The 21767-nt window shown below is 33.9% G+C and overlaps 1 protein-coding gene across 1 annotated transcript in view; it reads left to right on the top strand.

The window, feature by feature from the left end:
* Positions 1-13554, top strand: part of OC90 (otoconin 90) — a 47984-nt gene extending 34430 nt beyond the window's left edge. Inside the window, exons 11-13 of the mRNA XM_012541827.2 lie at positions 7845-8019; positions 10870-10976; positions 12921-13554. Of these exons, the coding sequence (XP_012397281.1) occupies positions 7845-8019; positions 10870-10976; positions 12921-13237 (599 nt within the window). The 3' untranslated portion in view covers positions 13238-13554. The remainder of the gene's footprint in view (positions 1-7844; positions 8020-10869; positions 10977-12920) is intronic.
* The last annotated feature ends 8213 nt before the right edge of the window (positions 13555-21767 follow it).

The following is a 21767-nucleotide window of genomic DNA, read 5'->3' as shown; positions in this document are numbered from 1 at the left end:
TTTGTTTTGCTTGACTATATATGTGTGTATATAATACATGGTGTGCATATATACACAACCATTTTATATATATATATGTGTGTGTATATATATATATATATGTATATATGTGTGTGTGTATATATATATATACATATATATATATAATATGAAAGGGAGGGATGTGTAGAGAGACAGAAACGTTTCTTACATTTCAATAATATTCCATCACATTCATATTCCAAAATTTGTTTAAGCATTCCCTAATTGATGAACACCTCCTTATTAAGCAACTTTACCTAAGCAACAAACTTTGTGAAAATTAGAATGGACCAAATAGAATTTAATGATTCCATGAAACAATAAGAAGCATTAAAATAAAGTGCCCCAAAAGTGAGTAGTGAGTGACAGAGCTTCCGTTTAGTAACTGCTCCTAAATCCTGAACAAGGTCTGACCCCTCAGTGCTAGACTCGTCATCTCTTTTTTCCTTAAGATATCCAGCCTCTCTCTTTTCTGAAATAGATTTTGTCCCCATTGTCTGCAGACCTCTCTCTCTTTGATGACCTAAGCTTAAAAAAAAAACAAAAAAAAAAACCTCACTGTGATATTTTTTTTAGATTTTCCCAAACAGAACTTGATATAGTAAGTTTCTAGATCTGTTTTGTTGTTACAGGAGAAAACAGATTTGCATTTCTTCCTTTTATTCTGGATTTGTACATATTACATATATTTAGAAAACAATCAAGCAAGCTATGTGAAGAGATTCGTATTTACACATGTAATTATATTTTTCTGTTCTGCTTTGCAAGTGTAAATTTTTTTAGTGTTTATTAAATTCAGAATTAAAAAAAATAATATTGGACTCAAATCAGGGCTAGGCCATGCAGATGGTTTAAGTAATCAAATCAGCCCTTTTCTAAGCAACTTCCCTCTAAGACAATAATTTGAAGACAGTTGCCAACCTGCTTTGGTAAAGTAAGCTCCCTTAGCCAGGATCTCCTTATATCAATGGAATCATAGGTCTAGGTCCCTAATGGTCATCCCTGCTCCCTATACTTACATTGATATCCCATTTTGGGTTAAAAGTAATCTATCATCCCCATCACCACCTGATTCAATTACCTCTATCTGACAATGAATGTATATAATTTTAGTTTTGTGCCATCTGAATATCTGCCCAATATGCCATTTGTGCTTTTTCTAAGTCACTAATAAAATTTTTTCAAAAGTCAAGCAAAGATCCAAGGGCACCCCATTGGAGATCTTCAAAACTGATACTGAACTGCTCTCTCAGTTAGTCTATTCAATCACTTCTCAATTCATCCAATTGTATTTATTTTCTTGTCAATAAGAATAGTAGGGGAGACCTTACCAAACACTTTGCTTCTCTAGACATTCATAGCCATTCCTTTTATAATACTTTCTTTCCAGGTAGCTAAGTCAAACAAATGATGGCTTATAATTATAATTTTGAAGATAACATATTCTTCTGTAGTCCTTTTATAACATTTCTCCCTCCATGGAATCCCAGAAGTCACTGACAATGTCTTGGAAATTTTCTTTTTTATTTATTTCAGTATTGACAGATACTAAAAGATTCATCTGAGACAGTTGACCTGAGCTCATCAAGGGCTTTTATGTCCTTATTCATCTTGTTTTTGTTTTGTTCTTACTTTTGAAAGAGCATTTGTCTTGGAAAGAGAAGACAGGCAAAGAATAAGCATTGAGTAACTCCGATTTTTCTTTATTATTAATTATCATTATTCCATCCACTCTAATCAGGGATCCTATCTTTTTGTGACTTTCCTCTTTTCTTCAACAAAGCCATAAAATTTTTCTTTTATTATCCTTAGCTTTCCTCACCAGCCTCTGTTCATATTACTTCAGAATTTCTAACATTCCTCTTTAAAATTTCTTTTCTTATTCTTTTGAAAATGTAATGTTATTTTTGAGTCTACATTCTCTCTTTTCCAAACCCATATCCCCAGTGATAAACTAAGAAAAACAAAAGCAACTACTAAAAAGAATTCATCTTCCTGAGTTCAAATCTGGCCTCAGATACTTACCAGCTCTGTGACCTTTGGTAACTTACTTAGCCCTGTTTGTCTCCTCATCTATAAAATGGGCTAGAGAAAGAAATGACAAACTACTCCAATGCTTTGCCAAGAAAACCTCAAATGAGCTCAGGAAGAGTCAGACACAATAAGCAACTAAACAAGTACATATGTGTGCATGTGTATAGATATAAATAGATGCATGTGCACTTATAAACATTTACATACATGTGAGTACACGTGTATGTACTTGTATGTATGACAAGATATGTACACACATTTATATTTCATCATGAATTCTCTGAATTGTTCTTAGTTATTATCTTGACATTCTTCTTACAAAATTTTGCCCTGGTTTTGTATTCTTCCTCTATTACCTGCCTTTGCTTTCATCTTCTGTATATAATCTTTCTTTTTTCAACTCTGTGAGTCGCCAGAGCATCTACCTTGGTATCTTTAAACAAACCCCCCTTTTCTTCTTATTGAAGTTCTTCTTTGGGTCTTGAAAATATCATTCTTGACAGTTTCTCATCCCTCCTGGGCTAACTTCTCCTACAGAGTTCCAGCTTTCATTTGAAGTCTATGAAATTCATTCAACCCAAATCTAGAGTGAATGTCAGATTATTTCTTTCCTTCCTTTCCTCTGTGGTAAGTTCAGTGACTGATTGTTTTCCCTTCAAGGTTTCCATCATTACTACCTCAGGAACTAGTTCCTCCTTAGGGAAGATTTAGATAAATTGATGCATTACATACTTGCTATAAAGGACTAGTAAGGGAGGTTAGATTCCAGGTTAACCTTTGACTGCCTTCTGCTAAAAACAAAACCACAGATTGGGTATGTGAGCAATTTATCCAGTGTGGTGTTGATAGGAAATTTTTGTTTGTTTGTTTGTAAGTTCATTTATTTTTGATACACATTATTTTATGAATCATATTGGGAGAGAAAAATCAGAGCAAAAGGGCAAACCATGGGAGAGATTAAAAAACAGCAAAAAGAAGTGACTATAGCAAGTGTTGATTTACATGCTGATTAGAATTTCAAAGAAGGAAGTAGGCCTAAGGATTGTGTATTCTGACTTACCTTGTTTTATAGATAGGGAAACTGCAGCATGGAGAGGTTAGATGCTGGAAGAATCTGAAAGTCTGATTTCCCTGACTTGCCTATACTATTGAAATGTTAATTCAAATCATTGGATATCTCTATAGTTTCACATAGTGAAAATGTGAAACCTACAATTCCAGGGTTTACTGATATCCCTAGTAAAGCACTAAGCATGTAAGTACACATAGGCCTCCTCTATCTAGCCATCCATTCTTAGACTCTAGTTTTAAAACTATGTGCATTCCATCAGCATAGCAGAGAAAAGTCATCAGCAATGATCTCAGCTGAACACCAAGGCTAAATGTCTCATTTGGATGACTGAAGGTAGTTTTTTTGACCCTTTGAAAGCTAACATAGCTTTACATAACGTAGCTTTGTTTAGGTGATGGAAACAGGTTTCCTTCAAATACTCCTTGCTGAAAGGCTGTTAGCTGGGCTTTCTACCTTCAGCTCTTCCAATTTTTCATGAGAAATTCTCTGGAGAAAAGTTGAACTTGATGTCCAGCATTGCTTACTGGTTCATTGTATACTTGGAGGCTTATCTGTATCTCTCTATGGCAGACTAAATGGTAATATTCCCTGAAGTCTTAAGGAAAAAAATTTTGTGTTGCTAGGAGCCAAATTAGTCATAAGTCCTAAGCTAGTGAAGCCATTCCACACACATGCTTCAGAGACAAAGATATGTCCATGTCCCTCCATACCCCTCACACACACACCGGGTAATGAGGTGTAATGGAAAAAACACCCTATTAAGAGCCAAGAGATTCATATCCCATTTCTGCCATTTTTTGGTTCTGTGCCTTTAGGCAGGTCACTTTACCTAAGATTCCCTTTTCTCATCCACAAAATGGAAAAATACTTCATAGCATTTTTATGGGGATCAAATGAGATATAAAGTGCTTTGTTATTATAGAGTGCTGCTTAAAGATTGTCTAGCCTTAACAGCAGCAATAAAAACAAAAACAACATTGATAAGTCCCCTACAGTTATCAGGAAATCAGAGCTGCTTTGTAGTTTGGGAAATGAGTCTTCAGCTAGATACTGAGGAAGTAGGAGTGAGCTTAAGATACAGGACAAAGCCTCAGCAAATCAGAAATTCAAGAGCAGAAGGCTTTGTCATGCCTTGAAAGGACCCTTCAGATTAGTAGTCACAAGCAGAAACAGAATTGAAGAAGTGATTCATAAGTTCTTAGGCATTTACAATTAGAACTTTAGATGTTATCTTGTGCAAACACCTCATTTTTTACAGAGGAATAAGATGAAACTCAGAGTTGAATCAAAAGGTCTTTGTTATGTTCTTTTAAAGGAAAGTACCACAAAATATTGGGACCATATATGAGGGGAAAATAAAATAGAATGAGAAGATAAAAGTCATCTTGAACCTTGTGATTCTCAATGTCTATTATCAAGAGAGCCATTGTTGTCAGTCCATGGTTAGGAAATATATAAAGTCTAAAAAAGATGAAATTTGTGGAATTCTAAAAATATCTGGTCTTCCTTTATTACCTTTGGCCAAAAGGCATTCAGCCTGTAAATATTGCCTATTAGGCCCAATCGTGTTCTGCAAGGGCCTTTTCTTTCTAGGCAGAGGTTGGTGCTCCAGAATTTACCATCTTCCTTTTCCTGTGCCTCTTTCCTTAGTTCTCTGGTAGCTAATGGAATAAAGTTATCACCACTAAGGTGTTAATGACTCATAATGGTGTAACATGTAACCTATGTGACATTAGCCTTTAAGTGGCCACCTTCAGTTCCTTGCCCTTAATATTAGGGTTAGGGTTAGTTATGGATAATTTCAAACATCCTAGATCCACGTGAAAGATATTTTTGTAGAGACAAGGCTTATCTAGTACCATTCAAAGCAGTCACCCATTGTGCCCACATGTAGGGCTATCCCTGTATGAGAGATCATCATCCTATTCAGACTGTGTGAAGAAAACCTTCCAATCTTGGTCTGTAGATTCCCATTCTTACCCCCAAACCTGTACTTCATTATGTCAGAACTCTCCATCTCTGAATTAGAATTGTATTTTCAAGGTTTGTCCTTTTGAGATGAATAAATTCCTCTATTTTTGCATCTGAGAGAATGATCATTTTATCAGTTCTCTGGAGTCATGGTTGGTCATTGCATTGATCAGAATTCTTTAGTATTTCAATTATTTTTTCATTTGCAATGTTGTTGCTATGGTATAAATTGTTCTCCATTTTACTTTAAATTAATTTCTAGAAGTCTTGTCAAATTTCTCTGAAAACCTCCTTTTTGTCATTTTTAGACAGTGCAGTAATATTCCATTACATTCATACACCATAATTTATTCAACCATTCCCCATTTAATGAAGACCCTCTTTGTTGCTATTTTTTTTTCTTTTGCTTTAGTGAAAAGAGCTGCTATAAATATTTTGTATATGGGGTCCTTTTCCTTTTTCCTTGATCTCTTTTGGAGTATGTACCTAGGAACAGCATTGTTAAGTGTATATATGCTTCAGTGATCTACAGCATTTTAAAAGTCCAATTAGACTAATTAGACCTTTTGCCTTTCCATTTATTTTTGAAATAGTTTTTAATTTATACATTTGGTGAGCCTATGAGCTCTTTGATAGCAGGGATAGAGTTTTTGTCTTTCTTTTTGTACATAGTACATTTATACAATATACTTATTGATAGGATTGATTTTTTTATATTAGATTTTTCCTAAATCCCCTTTCCTTCCCTAGGCCATAACCTTGTGAGGAAAGAGAGCTAAATGAAAAATAGCTATTTTTCATTTTCCCTAAGACTGGAAACCCTTTCCCAAAAAGTAAAGTAAGGTGATCTGACCTTGGAATGATGATGAATGGAGGTGGGGGGAGGGAAAGGTATGGTAGTGGTAACTGATTTGGAAACCTTCTCTGATCCTTGTCAGTAATAATGTTTAGACAAGACATTATCCCTGGTCTCATGGTAGATGAAAGGAAGATTTATAACTACTAAGCATATAATCAGTATTTCTATACAACTATTTCCTGAAAAATATTAATTAATGTCATATGGCTTTTTTTCCAGGCTGTTCTTCAAAAAACTCAATTTTAACTCAATTTGACAGATAAAAATGTTGGTGGGAAAAGACACAAAGACATAGTGTGATTTAGTACTCGTTTAAATTCATCGATAATCTTAGATGTCAAAATTGCCATCCCTACAATCCTTATCAAACAATTTAATATGTGGAGGAGAGAAGATGGTTAGGTAACAAGTTCAGATCATGAGATTTTAAAAGAGAGATAAAGGTACAAACACCAGATATTGGTGATATTCTATCCACACTGATGGTAGATGCATTAAATAAACAATCAGTAAACAATATTAGTGAAACGATGGTCATGCAAAGATGAAAAAAATACCTAATTGTTGATCACAAAGAGCTTCTCAATTGAGTAGTGGAATGAAACATGTTCATAAGTAATCATAGTACAAGCTAGGATGTGGCAAGTGAATTGGAGAAATCTGAGATATTCATAAATAATGATTTATCATCCCCAGAAATTCTGATGGGCAGTAAAGAATGCTAATGATAGTATCTTTTATTTATTAGAGATTTTGCATGTCTCTTCAAAGTACTTTCACATGAATTATTTAATTTGATCCCTACAAGAGTCTTGAAATAGATAAGGTGGATGTTATGTATGTTAGAATGTTAAATTCCTCAAACACTACACACAGTAATAGCAATATGATCAACTGTGAAAGATTTAGCTATTCTGTGATCAATACAATAATCCAAGCAAATTCCAAGGAACTTATGATAAAAGTGCTATTTATCCACAGAGATTTGATGAAGTCTTGACTGCAGATTGAAGCAAATTTGTTCACTTTTACATTTCCTTCTTTTTTTATTTTTGGAAACATAGCTAATATGTAAATATGTTTTATATGATTTTTACATATATAACTGATATCATATTACTTGTCTTTTCACTGGGTGGGGGACAGAAAGGAAGAAGAGACTGTGGAATTCAAACTTTTTTTTGGAAGACCATCAAAATTACTTATCCAAGGTTACACAGCTAATGTGTCAAATGTTTGAGGCTGAATTTGAACTCAGGTCCTCCTGACTCTAGGGCCAATATTCTATCCACCACGCAATTTAGCTGCCCCTTACATTTTTTAATGAATGCTAAAAATAAAGTTTTTAAATAAAAAAAATCATAATCTAATTGATTAGATTTAGATAGGCTGTCTTTCTGCCTCTCTTCATATCTTTAGCACTTAGCAGTGCTAAGCACTTTGCCTGCTTAATAAATGTTTGTTGATTGATCATTGCTATATAGGAGAGAGCAGAATAGTGTAATGGATAAAACACTGAACTTGGAATTAAGAAGACCAGAGTTTAAATCCTAGCAGAGACATTTATTAGCAATGTTGAACTTGAGTAATTTATTTAACCTCTCTGGGCCCCAGTTTTCTCATATGTAAAATGAGAGCATTAGATTAGATGACTTCTAAGATAACATCCACCTCTAAAACTTGTTTTTCATCTACAGATAGGACAAAGAAGCAATTCTATTTTCCATGGGTCTCACAGGTTTTTGGACTCCCAAATTTTATGGTCTTTCAAAGTCCCTCCCTCCTAAAAGGCTTATAAACTGCCAAGGATTTCACTGTCTTTAAGCTCAGTTTCCTCGATGGCCTGAATAGCTGAATATTTGATTTTCTTTTTCTTTTTTAAATTAGATTGTGACAGATTCACCTTGGTGCAACTGGGAGAAAGTGGAGAAGTCAAGCACGAGATGCCCCAGATTGGAGAAATGCTCTATTGTCTGACAGCTCGGTGCCCAGAGGACTTTGAATCTTATGGTTGTTATTGTGGTCAAGAAGGAAGGGGAGACCCTGTTGATCCCTTAGATAGGTATGGGGGATTGATTATTGCTCTGTGATATAGATGCAGGGCCCACTGTCAGGACACAGTCCAGATACAAGGTCAGCTGTCATTGGTTCATTACAACTGAACTTCGACTCATTAAGACATGAAGGAACAGGAATACTCTTAGATCAGAGCTCTATAATTTGTGTGTGTGTGTGTGTGTGTGTGTGAGAGAGAGAGAGAGAGAGAGAGAGAGAGAGAGAGAGAGGCAGAGACAGAGAGAGAGAAAGAGAGAAAGAAGGAGAAGGAGAGGGAGAGGGAGAAGGAGAGGGAGAGGAAGAGAGAAAAGGGGAGAATGAGAGGGAGAGGGGGAGGAGAGAGATAGAGAGACAGAGAGAGACAGAGATAGAAACAGAGACAGAAAGGAGAAAGAGAGAGAGAGAGAAAGAGAGAGAGAGAGAGAGAGAGAGAGAGAGAGAGAGAGAGAGAGAGAGAGAGAGAGATGGTCTCTGTGGCAGTCTGGTGAAGCCTATGAACCCATTCTTAGAAAAATATTTAGAATGCCTAAAGCAAAATACAAAGCATTACAAAAGATATTATTTATATTGAAGTAATGATGTGATTTTTTCCCCATCAAGTTCACAGTTTCCTGAAATGTATCCAAGAATCTCTTAGGGATCTATAGATTTCATGTTGAGATTCTTTGTTATGAATTATCCTAAACTAGTTTTATCAGCAAAGACCATCGGGAAGGGCAAGGATATCTGTCAGACTTATTTCCAAATGGAGGAGGGGAAAGGAATGCTAATGTGCTGAACAACCTACATATATAGAGAACTATAAAGTTGTAAAGTATGTGAAGTAGATAATATAAGGAGTGATCAAATTCAAGAGGCCTAGGCCCCTCCCCATGGTTCTTTGTTTTTAAGTTTATCTTCCATCTATACTGTGTGACACTTTGGTATATACTTATTTACTGGTTCTTTTCCCCATTAGAATGTGAGCACCTAGAAGACAATTGTGTTTTTGCCTTTCTTTTTATCCCAAGTTCTTGATGTTTTTATATTGCTTGGGTGTCAGATTTTTGGTCTCTTCTAGAGAAAAAAAAAGGCTAAACAAAACAGCAAAAAAATTTATTGAGTAGACAAGGTTGTTCATTTTTAGTCATATCTGATCTCAAGTTTATTTTGAGTTTTCTTTGAAACACTTTGTCATTTTCCTCTCTAGCTCATTTTACAGATGAAGAAATTGTGGTAAAAAGGTTTAAATGATTTCATGGGTAACTGAACAAATCAGTTCAGGGTCACACAGCTAGTAAAATCTGAGGTCATATTTGAATTCAGGTCCTTGTGACTCCAGGGTTGGTACTCTATCTACAGAAGTATAAACTCTTAGAGCTGGGAGAATCTTCATTTGAATGGAGTTCATTTCACATTTATTGTCTATAAGTACCAGGCCCTGGACTAGGTGAGTATTAAAACTAATATGGGCCTTAGAGGTGATCTAGTCCAAAGACTGTCCATTCCAACCTCTACATTTTATTGATGAAGAAACTAAGATTCAAAAACACAAAGGTGATTGCATCTATAGTGAGATTTCAAGAATGTAGCAGGGTCACTAACTCCCCCTACGATTTCAGTTTCACATATGATTCATGAATTAGGTGCATGAATTGCCTGCTGCAGCATCAGAACTGGGGTTATTGATGCTTTTGCTTTTTAAAAAAAAAATCTTTTATCATGTTCATTTTGTTTAATTGTAATGATTATTAGCTTAATATCATTCATAAATGTAATGTCTTTATGGCTGGCATAGCTCAGTGTTTTCTTCCCTTTTTAATCTACTTATTCTGGTGATTCATCAGTTCCATGAGTTTAACCATCATCTCTGTTTAGAAATCTCTCTTGATTTCAGCTGCCCATCAACCGCTGTCTACTGGAGATTTTAAATGTGGTGCTTCATGAGCATCTCAAACTGAAACCTCTTTGCAACCTGGTCCCAACCTACCTTCCCAACCTTTTTACATTATACTTCCTTCTACATACTCTATAACCCAGACACACAGATCTACTTACTGCTTCTCTCACATAGCATTCCATCTACCTTTGCCCTTAATACCCTCCAGCTTTTAACTTCCATGGCTTCTTTCAGGTCTCATATTTATTAATCCCTTCTGTAAGAGTCCTTTCTTTAGTATTCTTGAGGGTAATGCTTTTTCCATTAAGGTTATCTTCTATTTGTTCTATGCATAATTTGTACACACCTGTGTTTTGACATTGCTCCCTTTGGAAAGCAAGTTTCTTGATTGCAGAGATGTTGGTCTTTTGTTTGTTTCTTTGGTTGGCTTGTCTGTTTTTATCTTACTTTGCATCCCCAGCACTTAGCATAATGCTTGACAATACTCAGCTTCAGAAATGTTGAATCAATAACAAAAATCCTTTGAGTATAAATGAACACTGATTTTTCTATTTGAATACTACTGAGACAAACCAATAATCAGTTTGCTGTTTGAATCATATTCTGATTGATGGATTCAACAATTCATTTCTTAGTGGATAGTCCAATAATTTTTCAATCAATATCTGCATTAGCTTATTACATATATTTTGTACTTGCAGAGAAGAGAATATATGAACATGATAAGTAAGATCACATTCGCCACCATTACAACTTTGTTTCCTCAAAGAATCCCTTGGCTAGTTTCACCTAACCCCAGAGATTCATAGAATACAGTTTTAGGAATGTTGATGTGATGTTCCTAGTTTACAAGAGAGCATTGTTAATATATTGCTTTCTTTTTTCTTAAAGGAAAGGGCATAGGTTCTTGTTTTTAAAGAGAAAAACAAAATTGTTCTTGGACTGTTGGTGGACTATACATGTTTTGTTTTGTTGTAGATGTTGCTTTTCACATCATTGTTGCTTAGAACAAGTGAAGAAATTTGGCTGTGATTTAGACAGAAGTTCAGGATCCAAAGTGACATGTGAGGATCGCAAAGCAAAATGTAAGTGACTGAATGGAGAATTGGTGGTCAAATCAAACCAGAAGGAAATCACTGAGTGTCTACTAAATATACACATAGCCCTTCACTCCAAATAGTTTAATAATTATAGAGGAAATGGATACAATTTATCTATTTTTGATATTATGTGTATGTATATTTATATATATAAAAGCAGCAGTATAAATTTTAAAGTATTTTTATAAAAGTAATTTTACAACAAGAAAAAGTCACAAAAATTATGAAGATTAAAAAATATAAGAACCATAACAAAACTATAAATAATTCAAATTTATCTATATTGAATTTCTAAAAGTATTAGTAGTGTCTTTGGTTTTTACACCATTGTTATTACCCACTTACCTCAGCAATTTTCTATATAAAAAGTTAATATTTATCGATAAAACAATTGTCTAATATATGTATATTCTGCTCCTATAAGTCACTTACCTTTGTATCAGATATATTTCATTATGTAATCTCCAAAGATTGATTACTGTGAATAATGGGAGTCTGCTTTATTTATGTTGTAATCATTGTACATATTGTTCTCCTCTTTCTCCTTATTTTACCTTCAATTTTGGTCTTCAAGTGTATGCTGGATGGTCAGCATCATCTTGTGGTGATGGGATTTATGTTTCACTTTGGAACTAAACTAGATGAACTCTGAAGTTCCCTAATTCCATGAAATTGTTATTTTAAATTTAAAATTGTTATATTTAAATTTTAGTTCCAACTAAAACATTATTTCTCAATGCTTTAAGCAAGAATGTTAGACATTGTGAGGCCTATGAAGAAGTATACAAAGAAAGGGTTAGGATACCCAGAAACCAGATTAGATGAAGACAGTTGAAGGAAGTGGGACTGTTTAACCAGAAGCAGAGGAATCTTACTTAGGTAGATTATGAGAGCTGTTATTAAATATATGAAAAAGTATAATGTGGAAGGGTTATACTTGTTTACTTAGGCTAAGAAAGAAATTGAAAACAGGCAGATTTAGGCTAAATATGAGGAAAATTTTGCTAAAAATATAAGCTGCCTAAAGGTAGAATGTATGGGTTTTGTAACTTTTTAAAGAGAGGATAGACAGACAGACATTAGAGACAGCATTTAATAAGCACTTAATATTTGAACGTCTCTGTGCTAAATGCTACAGATAGAGATAAAATTGACGACATAGGAAAGAGTGATAGGTACTAGAGGGGGAGAGTACTTGGATGGGTGGAAGGAGACTTTATAAGACCAAATTAGAAGAAGGTGTATGTATCTTCAAATTTGTAAAATGCTGTCACATTCAAGAGATCAAATGTTTGTTTTACTCAACCCTAAAAGGCAAGACTAGAACTAATAGGTAGAATTTAATTAAAGGAAAAACAATTGGATAAACATAAAGAAAATATTTCCTAAATATAAGAGTCTTGCAGAAATGGACTGGGCTGCTTTGAAAGTTTGCACAAAGTCTTTTAGCACTGGAACAATCCAAGCAGAGATTGTGCTGTCACCTATTAAGGTTGCTATAGGTGATAGCCAAACTTTATATGGGGGTAAATACAGTATCTCCAAAGTCCCTTCCAACTCCTCAAGGAATTTACTATCCAGCAAGGGATTTCATTCCCATAGCGTACAATAAAACAAAATTGTGCTTGATAGGAGCATTATAGCTAACACATTTCTATGTAAGAAGTGATAAAGGAGAAAGAGAGCTCAACTTAAAATTTAAGATCTGAGTTTGTATCCAGATACTTCCATATATTTTGTAATAATGGGCAAATCATGTAATCCTCTGAGTCTTTAAAGGGATGATAATATCACACTATCTGTGTCACATGACTATTGTAAGGAAAGTCTTGGCAAAATATAAAGTTTTACTAGATATGCATGAATAATTATTGATGACAAGGATGGAACCTTCTCATTTGTCCACTGTTTTTACCTCTGCTTCTTTAGGTAAAGGGCAGAGTCTGTGTGAGAAGCTTCTGTGCTCCTGTGATCAGACGGCTGCGGAGTGTATGGCTGCTGCTGCATTCAATGAAAGTCTCAGATTCTGGAGCAGATCCAAATGCCAGGACAATGGAACACTATGTGAAAACAGTAACCATGAATGGCCTTTGGCTCCTACTGGTTTAGGGACGAGGAGCTCAAGCTCTGATGAGAACAGCAGTGAAGAGTCTATTGCCTCCCATGTGAGGGGTTTCAGAAGAAAGGAAAGATTTTTGGGAAAGCTATTTGGCAATGCTGATTCCAGAGCAGCCCAAGGACAATAATGTCAGATGCCTTTTTAGTGAGAGATACCAAAAGCAGGAGTTCTAGATCTATATTGTTCCAAATTTTAGCTTTCTGAAGCCTTGGGTGCTTCATCATCCTAATCATCATAATGATGATCTTCTACCTTTCTCTCCACAGGTGTGATGGGAAGATTGAATAAATAAAGAAGGCACTTTGCAAGTTAGGAGTCTTACACACAGAAAAGGCATTATTATTGTCATACTTGTTAGAATGCAAAATCAGAGGGGTCTGGATACAGTTTTCTGATTTGTACTGCATGCATTGTATTATGGAAATTAAATAAACATTCAAATTAACTGTGTTTTTAGAACTCTACCATTTTAGATGGCAATGCACAAATACTACCAGTGGAATATATAGGAGAAGAGATGAGAGGATTGTCACCTGGACATTTAAGTCTTTAAATGCCATTTCTAGCAAAATTGACCTAATGGTAAAAATCAAAATTAGCACTTTAGGTAAAGGATATTTTAATCAAGTAATGCGCCACTTAACTAGCAGGCAACCAAGTGGACAGAGGACTGGCTCTGAAGTCAGGTAGATCCATCTTCTTAAATTCAAATCTAGCCTCAGGCACTTAATTATGTGACCCTGGGAAAATCAGCTAACCCTGCTTGCTTCAGTTTCATCATCTGTAAAACTAGTTGGAGAAGGAAATGGCAAACTACTCCAGTATCTTTGTCAATAAAATCCTAAATGTGGTCATGAAGAGTCAGACACAACTGAAAAAGAACTGAACAACAAAAAACACTTATTTATATAGCAGTATGCATGTGACTATAATTAGTTGTTTTTCAATCCCAGAGATAAAAATGTAGTTTGTTATCTATGAGTCTTCAAGTACACCTGAGATTACAATTCTGCTCAATTCACTTTAGATTTACCACCTGCTTCAAGAGACTCCTATCATGGAGTTGTATACAAGGAGTACAATTTAGTCAGTGCAACAAAAAAAGATATTTCTTAAACAATAAAGTACATTCCGAATGACACTTTGAAAAGATAAGCAATCTGACACTACATATGATCAAGATTTTTTATATGAGAGGGTGTAGGCTTTGTATAATTGTAAACTGTATGCTTTCATTCCACAATGTAAAACCTACAAACTTTCATCTCTGTAGCAAGGGGGAAAAAATTGACTTCTTGTATTTTTTACTTAGATATTTTGGAATGGCAAAAAATATGGAATCAAAAAATACAACAATTAGCCTTAAAAGGAATTTCAATAATCATGTAATCTCACTATTCTATTCAGGAATCCTTATGTCTTTGATTGGTGGTCATCCAACTTCTGCTCCAATATTCATGATGGAGACCTTGTTGCCTCTTAAGACAACCTTATTGAACCACCTTGTTGAACCACCTTGTTGGACTTTCTATTAGGAAAGTCAAATATCTTGAGTAAAACTTTTCCCCCTTCGTTGATGCCATTGATTCTGTGTTCTCTGCTTAGGCATGCCATCAAATGTATCTTTAAGTAACTTCCAGGACAGAGAAGAGAGACTGCTCTGAGCTTGGCTTTCCTAGCAAATACCTGACCTTCAGCATATAAGATATAAAAGTGATTAATATAGAAAAGGCGTTCCAAGGCAACCAACTTTTTTTCCATTCTAAATATTATCATTTCACTCTGCTGTCATTTGAAGGTAGTGAAATATCTCCCCCACATCAGCAAGTACAGGACTCAGATTCTACCCAGAATTCTGTTATTTTTGGCTAAAAGATTTTAAAGTGTATTAAACTGGAAAAAAAACTCTCATTCCCTTTCTCTCCTAAAAGAGGAAGTTTTTTAATGAAAGATATTTAATGGAAACATTCTTTCTTGAGATCAGGTTTTGAAAGATGTGAAGTTAGAGAGGGACGAATGCTGGGAAGAATGGGGGAAGCTTGAAGTGCTGAATATCCATGAACTGATAATTTATGAAATAATGAAACAGCAGACATGCCCAGTTTTATTAGGTACTTGAGGAAAGATCATATTTGGCAGTGGGAAAAGGGGTGGCAGTCACACTTTAATTAAACAGGAGGTTTGGAGGCAAAAAAGAAAGCCTGTAAAGACCAAAAAGTCTAGAGACAGATCTCATGGGAATAGGATGGGGTAATGAAGGGAGGTAGGAAGGGTACGAAAAAGGGTGGAGAAGGAGAGAGGCAAGAATCTCACCCATGTAACTGTAGATTAAAGTCTGGCAGCATGGACCTTATGGAGAGGTGAGAAAAGCACTGGGGGGAAGGAGAGAAAAGAGTTTGAGGAATCATTTTATTGTTTTGTTTTTTGGTGGAAATAGGCCAAGATCCTATCTATGATACTTTGGGGTTAGTTCATTGACATATCCAAATTATCACAAAATCATGAGCATTCTTTTGATATTCTGATCTAGAGCTTTGGAAGTCCTGATTTCATAAGGAATTCAAATTTCTTTCTTTTTTTTTAAATTTAATAGCCTTTTATTTACAGGATATATGCATAGGTAACTTTACAGCATTAGCAATTGCCAAACCTCTTGTTCCAATTTTTCACCTCTTACCCTCCACCCCCTCCCCCAGATGGCAGGATGACCAGTAGATGTTAAATATATTAAAATATAAATTAGATATACAATAAGTATACATGACCAAAACGTTATTTTGCTGTACAAAAAGAATCAGACTCTGAAATATTGTACAATTAGCTTGTGAAGGAAATAAAAAATGCAGGTGGGCATAAATATAGGGATTGGGCATTCAATGTAATGGTTTTTAGTCATCATCCAGAGTTCTTCTCATGGGCGTAGCTGGTTCAGTTCATTACTGCTCCATTTGGAAATGATTTGGTTGATCTCGTTGCTGAGGATGGCCAGGTCCATCAGAACTGGTCATCATATAGTATTGTTGTTGAAGTATATAATGATCTCCTGGTCCTGCTCATTTCACTCAGCATCAGTTCGTGTAAGTCTCTCCAGGCCTTTCTGAAATCATCCTGTTGGTCATTTCTTACAGAACAGTAATATTCCATAATATTCATATACCACAATTTATTCAGCCATTCTCCAACTGATGGACATCCATTCAGTTGGAATTCAAATTTCAAAGGATCAGAACCTTAATACCTTCATAGATTGTTCATTCCTGATCTACCACTATATTACCAGCATATGAATTTTAATTAATATATGAAACAACTTATAAATCATGCTCCTTTGATCTTTGAGACAATTGATATATATATTGTGATTTAGGAATTGTATAATATGTTAATCATCCTGAATGGGTCAGGCTGGTGGATCAGCAACTAGCTGTGACTCCTCCAACACAACCACAGATGCTAAATTATGAGCTCCCAAACTCCAGCATAATAGGTAGGACTTGGTCAGGCTCACCCAGCTCAGTGGGAAACTCTGCAGCATCACTGGCCCAGTGAGAGAGAGAAGAAGAAGAAGAAGAAAGAAGAAGGAGGAGGAGGAAGAAGAGGAGGAGGAGGAGGAGGAGGAGGAGGAGGAGGAGGAAGAAGAAGAAGAAGAAGAAGAAGAAGAAGAAGAAGAAGAAGAAGAAGAAGAAGAAGAAGAAGAAGAAGAAGAAGAAGAAGGAAGAAGGAAGAAGAAGAAAGAAGAAGAAAGAAGAGGAAATAATAAGACCTATGCAGGAGAAATATGAAAATTTGGGGGAAAATATCAGCAGCTTTGAAAAGGAAGCACAGAAATTGACTTGAGAAAACTCCTTAAAAATAAATTTGGTGAAATAGAAAAAAAGCTTTATTTTATATATGTGTGTATGTGTGTGTGTGTGTATGTGTGTGTACTGAAAAAAAAACAATATCTTTAAAAATAAATTTGTCAAAATAGAAAAAGAAAAAACCCTTAAAAATAGAATTGGTGAAACAGAAAAAGAAAACATCTTGGTGGAAAAATCTATTGAACAAAATAAGTCCTTTAAAAGTAAAATTGATCAAATGTAAAAGGAGGTTTAAAAAAAAAGCTAAGTGAAGAAAATAATTCATTAAAAATTAGAATTGGACAAATAGAAGTGGATGACTTAATGAGATATCGGGAATCAGTCAAACAACCCCACCCCTTCCTCCCAAAAAGAAAGAGAAAAAGATAGAAGAAAATGTAAAATATCTCACTGGAAAAATAACTGACCTGGAAAATAGATCTAGGAAAGACAATCTAAGAATTATTGAATTACTGAAAACTATGATGAAAAAAAAATCTGAATAACATCTTTCTAGAAATCATCAAGAAAAATTGTCCTGATATTTTGGAATCAAAGAGTAAAATAACCATGGAAAGAATCCATTGATTACCTCCAGATAGAAACTCCAAATGAAAACTCCTAGAACTATTGTGGCTAAATTCCTGAATTATCAAATCAAGGAGAAAATACTGCAAGCAACCAGAAAGAAATAAATCAAATTTTGAGCAGTCACAATTAGGATTACCCAGGACCTAGCAGCTTTCACATTAGAGGATCAGAAGACCTGGAATATGATATTCTGGAACTACAACTAAGAATGAACCACCCAGCAAAATTAAGCATAATCTTTCAGGGGAAAAAATGGATATTCAATGAAAGTAGAGTATTTCAATAATTTCTTATGAAAAGAACAGAACTGACTAGAAAATTTGACCTCCAAAAAGTTTCAAAAAATATAAAAAACTAAACATGGAAGGAAAACCCCCAACTATTTTTAAAGGTTAAAATGTTTACATCCTACATGGGAAGATGCTACTTATAATTCTTGAGATGTGTATATTTGTCAGGGCAGTTAAAAGGGGTGTACTTAGAGAGTCACATAAGCTTACTTTAATGCAATGATATTAAAAAGAAATTAGGGTGAGAAAGGAATTGTACTGTGAGAAAAGGAAAAGTTACATGACATGAATAGGTACAAAAGACATTACAATTGAGGGAAAAAAGGGAGGAGAATGAGCATTGTTTGAACTTTAATCTCAATGGACATGGCTCAAAGAGGGAATATCATACCTAGTTAGTTTGATTTAGAAATTTTTCTCACCATATAGGGAAATTGGAGGAAAGGGGAGAAAAGAAGGGGAGACACTAATAGAAGGGAATGGAAAAGTAGAAGGGGAAAGAGATAAAAAGAAGGGGCTGAAAAAAGAGAGAGCAGATTGAGGGAGGTGGTCAGAAGCAAAACAATTGTGAGGAGGGAAAGGAGAGAGAAAAGTATAACTTGGGAAAAATAGCATGACAGGACATACAGAGTTAGTAATCTTAATTCTGTATATGTATGTGAATGTATGAACTTTCCCATAAAATGAAAGTGGATAGTAGAGTGGATTAAAAGCCAGAATCCTAAAATATGTTGTTTATAAGAAACACATTTGAAACAGATAGATACATACAGAGATAAAGGTTAAATGCAGGAACAGAATATTTTTTGCTTCAGCTGAAGTAAAAAAACAAATAAACAAACAAACAAAAACAGGAGTAACAATCCTGATCCCAAACCAAGGAAAAGCAAAAATAGATCTAATTAAAAGAAATAAGGAAGTAAACTACATCTTGCTAAATGATATCATAGATAATGAAGTAATATCAATACTAAACACATATGTACTAAGTAGTAGCTCACCCAAATTCTTAGAGGAGAAATTAATTGAATTACAAGAGGAAATTGACAGTGAAAATATGCTAGTGGGGGATCTTAACCTCCTTTTATCATAATTAGATAAATCTAACCAAAAGATAAACTAGAAAGAAGTTAAAGAGGTTATTGAAATTTTTGAAAAGGAAGGTATAATATAGAAAATGTAGAAAATTGAAGTGAAAATAGAAAGGAATATATCTTTTTCTCAGTGGTACATGGAACCTACACAAAAATTGACCATGTGTTAGAACATAAGAAACATCACAATCAAAGGAAGAAAGTCAGAAATAGTAAGTACATCCTTTTCAGATCATGATGCCACAAAAATTACATGTAATAGAGGCCCATAGAAAAATAGACTAAAAGTTAATTGGAAATTAAATAATTTAATCCTAAAGAATGAATGAGTCAAACAATAAATCATAGAGACAATAGATAATGAGATAGCATACCACATTTATGGGATATAGTCAAAACAGTTCTTTAGAAAAGTTATATTTCTATATGTTTACATGAATAAAATAGAAATAGAGATCAATGAATTGCATATGCAATTAAAAAAGCTATAAAAAGAACAAATTTTTAAAATCCAATTAAGTACCAAATTAAAAATTCTGAAAATCAAAGGAAAGATTAATAAAATTGAAAATAAAACTATTGAACTGATAATAAAATTAAGAGTAGGTTTTATTTTAAAAAACAACAAAATAAATAAACCTTTGATTAATTTGATAATAATTTGATAAGAAAAAGGAAAGAAGTTTTCAATTCAAGAAATTACCAATATCAAAATGAAACACCATTAATGAAGAGGATATTAAAGCAACAATTAAGAACTATTTTGCCCAATTACATGCCAATAAATTTTACAATTTAAGTGAAATGGATGAATACTTTAAAAACCATCAATTGGCCCCATTAACAGATTAGAAAATAAAATATTCAAATAGCCCCATTTTAGAAAAAGAAATTAAACTAGACATTAATGAACTCTCTAAGAAAAAAATCCCAATCATTTCAAATAAAAAGACCATAGCTGAACAGAAAATTTGATCAAAAAAAGCCTAAAAAGATAAACATAGAAGAAAAAAAGCTATGTTTTTTATGGATTAAAGAAAGGATCTAAAAAAATAATCTCTAGGGCCAGATAGATCTACAAGTGAATTCTACCAAACATTTAAAGAACAATTAATTCAAATACTATATAAACTATTTGGGGAAATAGTGGAAAAAGGAGTCCTTCCAAATTCCTTTCATGACTCAGATATGGGGCTGATACCTAAACTAGGCAAGTCCAAAACAGAAAAAGAAAATTATAGACCAATTTCCCAAACGAATATTGATGCAAAAATCTTAAATAAAATATTAGGAAAAAGATTACAGCAACTTATAACCAAGATAATACACTATTGACCAAGTGGTATTTATCCCAGGAATGCAGGGCTGATTCAATATCAGGAAAACTACCATAATAATCAAGTTAACAGAACTCCTATGATTATTTCAATAGATGCAGTAAAAAGCATTTGACAAAATACAATGTCCATTCCTATTAAAAACACTAGAGAGCATAGGAATAAATGAAGTTTTCCTTAAAATGATAAGTAGCATCGATCTAAAACCATCAGCAAGCTCGACCTATCCATAACCACTTGATATTCTTTTAATTGTTTATATCTTATTTTATTTGTGTGAAAAGTGTTTTATAATTGTATAGTTCCTGGCTTTGTTGTGACAGGTAGACTCCCAAATATTTTATAGCATCTATAAGGAGAAATTTATAGGCATGAAGGACAGTCAGTGAAAATGACAGGAATCAAAAATGCACTAATATGTGCAAAGAACAGCAAGGAAAGTAGTGTCATATTGTTTTTAAAACTACCATCACTGGTAGTTTTCATTCCATGCCTATTGCTTTACTTAATCATAAATTTGGACATTACAGAAAAAATGAAAAAGCCTAAAAACAGTTTTGGCTGTAGAATTTTAATCACAGAATGTAGAGTTGAAAAGGAATACGGTTACAATCTAGTCAAATTCATTTCTGAAAGAATTACCACTACAATACAGTTTATAGGAATTCTTGTGGCCTCTAGAAAAACCAGTATTTTATAGAAGGAAGATCACTTCACTTTTGAAGAGTTTTAATTATTAGGTCAGTTGGGTTTTTCTCTGACTTTAAGTCCAAATTTACCTCTGAATCAACTACCCACTTCTTTTAAATGTGCCATCTGGAGTTGAATAGAACAAATTTTTGAAAAAAAAATATCATGTTTCAGGAGTTTTCTCTTTTACAATTTAAACATCTCCAGTTCAAATGGCATTCATTAGATGGAATTAGTATCATTTACTTACAATCTTGCCTTTCTTCAAGTGTTGCCTAGGTTATTACTTTCAAAAAAGTAGAACTCAGAATGGAACCCAATACTCCAGATGTCATCTGACTAGTGCAGAGTACATTGAGATTACTTTATCTCCTTATAACTAAAAACTGTGCTTCCCTTAATGCAGCAAAAGCACATTAGCTTTTTGGATTTCCATATTACAGTGTTGACTCTGTTTGGCCTTAAACACTGTTTAAAAACCCTTATTTTTTTCTAAATAACTACTACCCATAGCTACTCAACTTGTACTTGTAAAACTGATTTTTTGAAGCAAAGTGTAAATTGTTAAATTAAATTATTTTAAATGTAAATTAAATTTTCATCAAATTTCATTTTTTAAAGAAAATTTAATCCTCATTTTATTCTATTCTATTAAGATCTGTTTTGGATGAAGGTTTTGTCATACAGTATGTTAATTAAACTTCACAATTTGGAAAATGAAAAATGAACTGTGTGTTATCTATATCTATCTTTATTTAAGTCATTGATAAAAAATATTAAACCGATCAAGCAGAGATCCATGGGGTGCACTAACAA

This window comes from Sarcophilus harrisii, chromosome 1, assembly GCF_902635505.1.
Source record: "Sarcophilus harrisii chromosome 1, mSarHar1.11, whole genome shotgun sequence".
NCBI lineage: Eukaryota > Metazoa > Chordata > Mammalia > Dasyuromorphia > Dasyuridae > Sarcophilus > Sarcophilus harrisii.
This window is presented reverse-complemented; position numbering and strand designations above follow the sequence as displayed.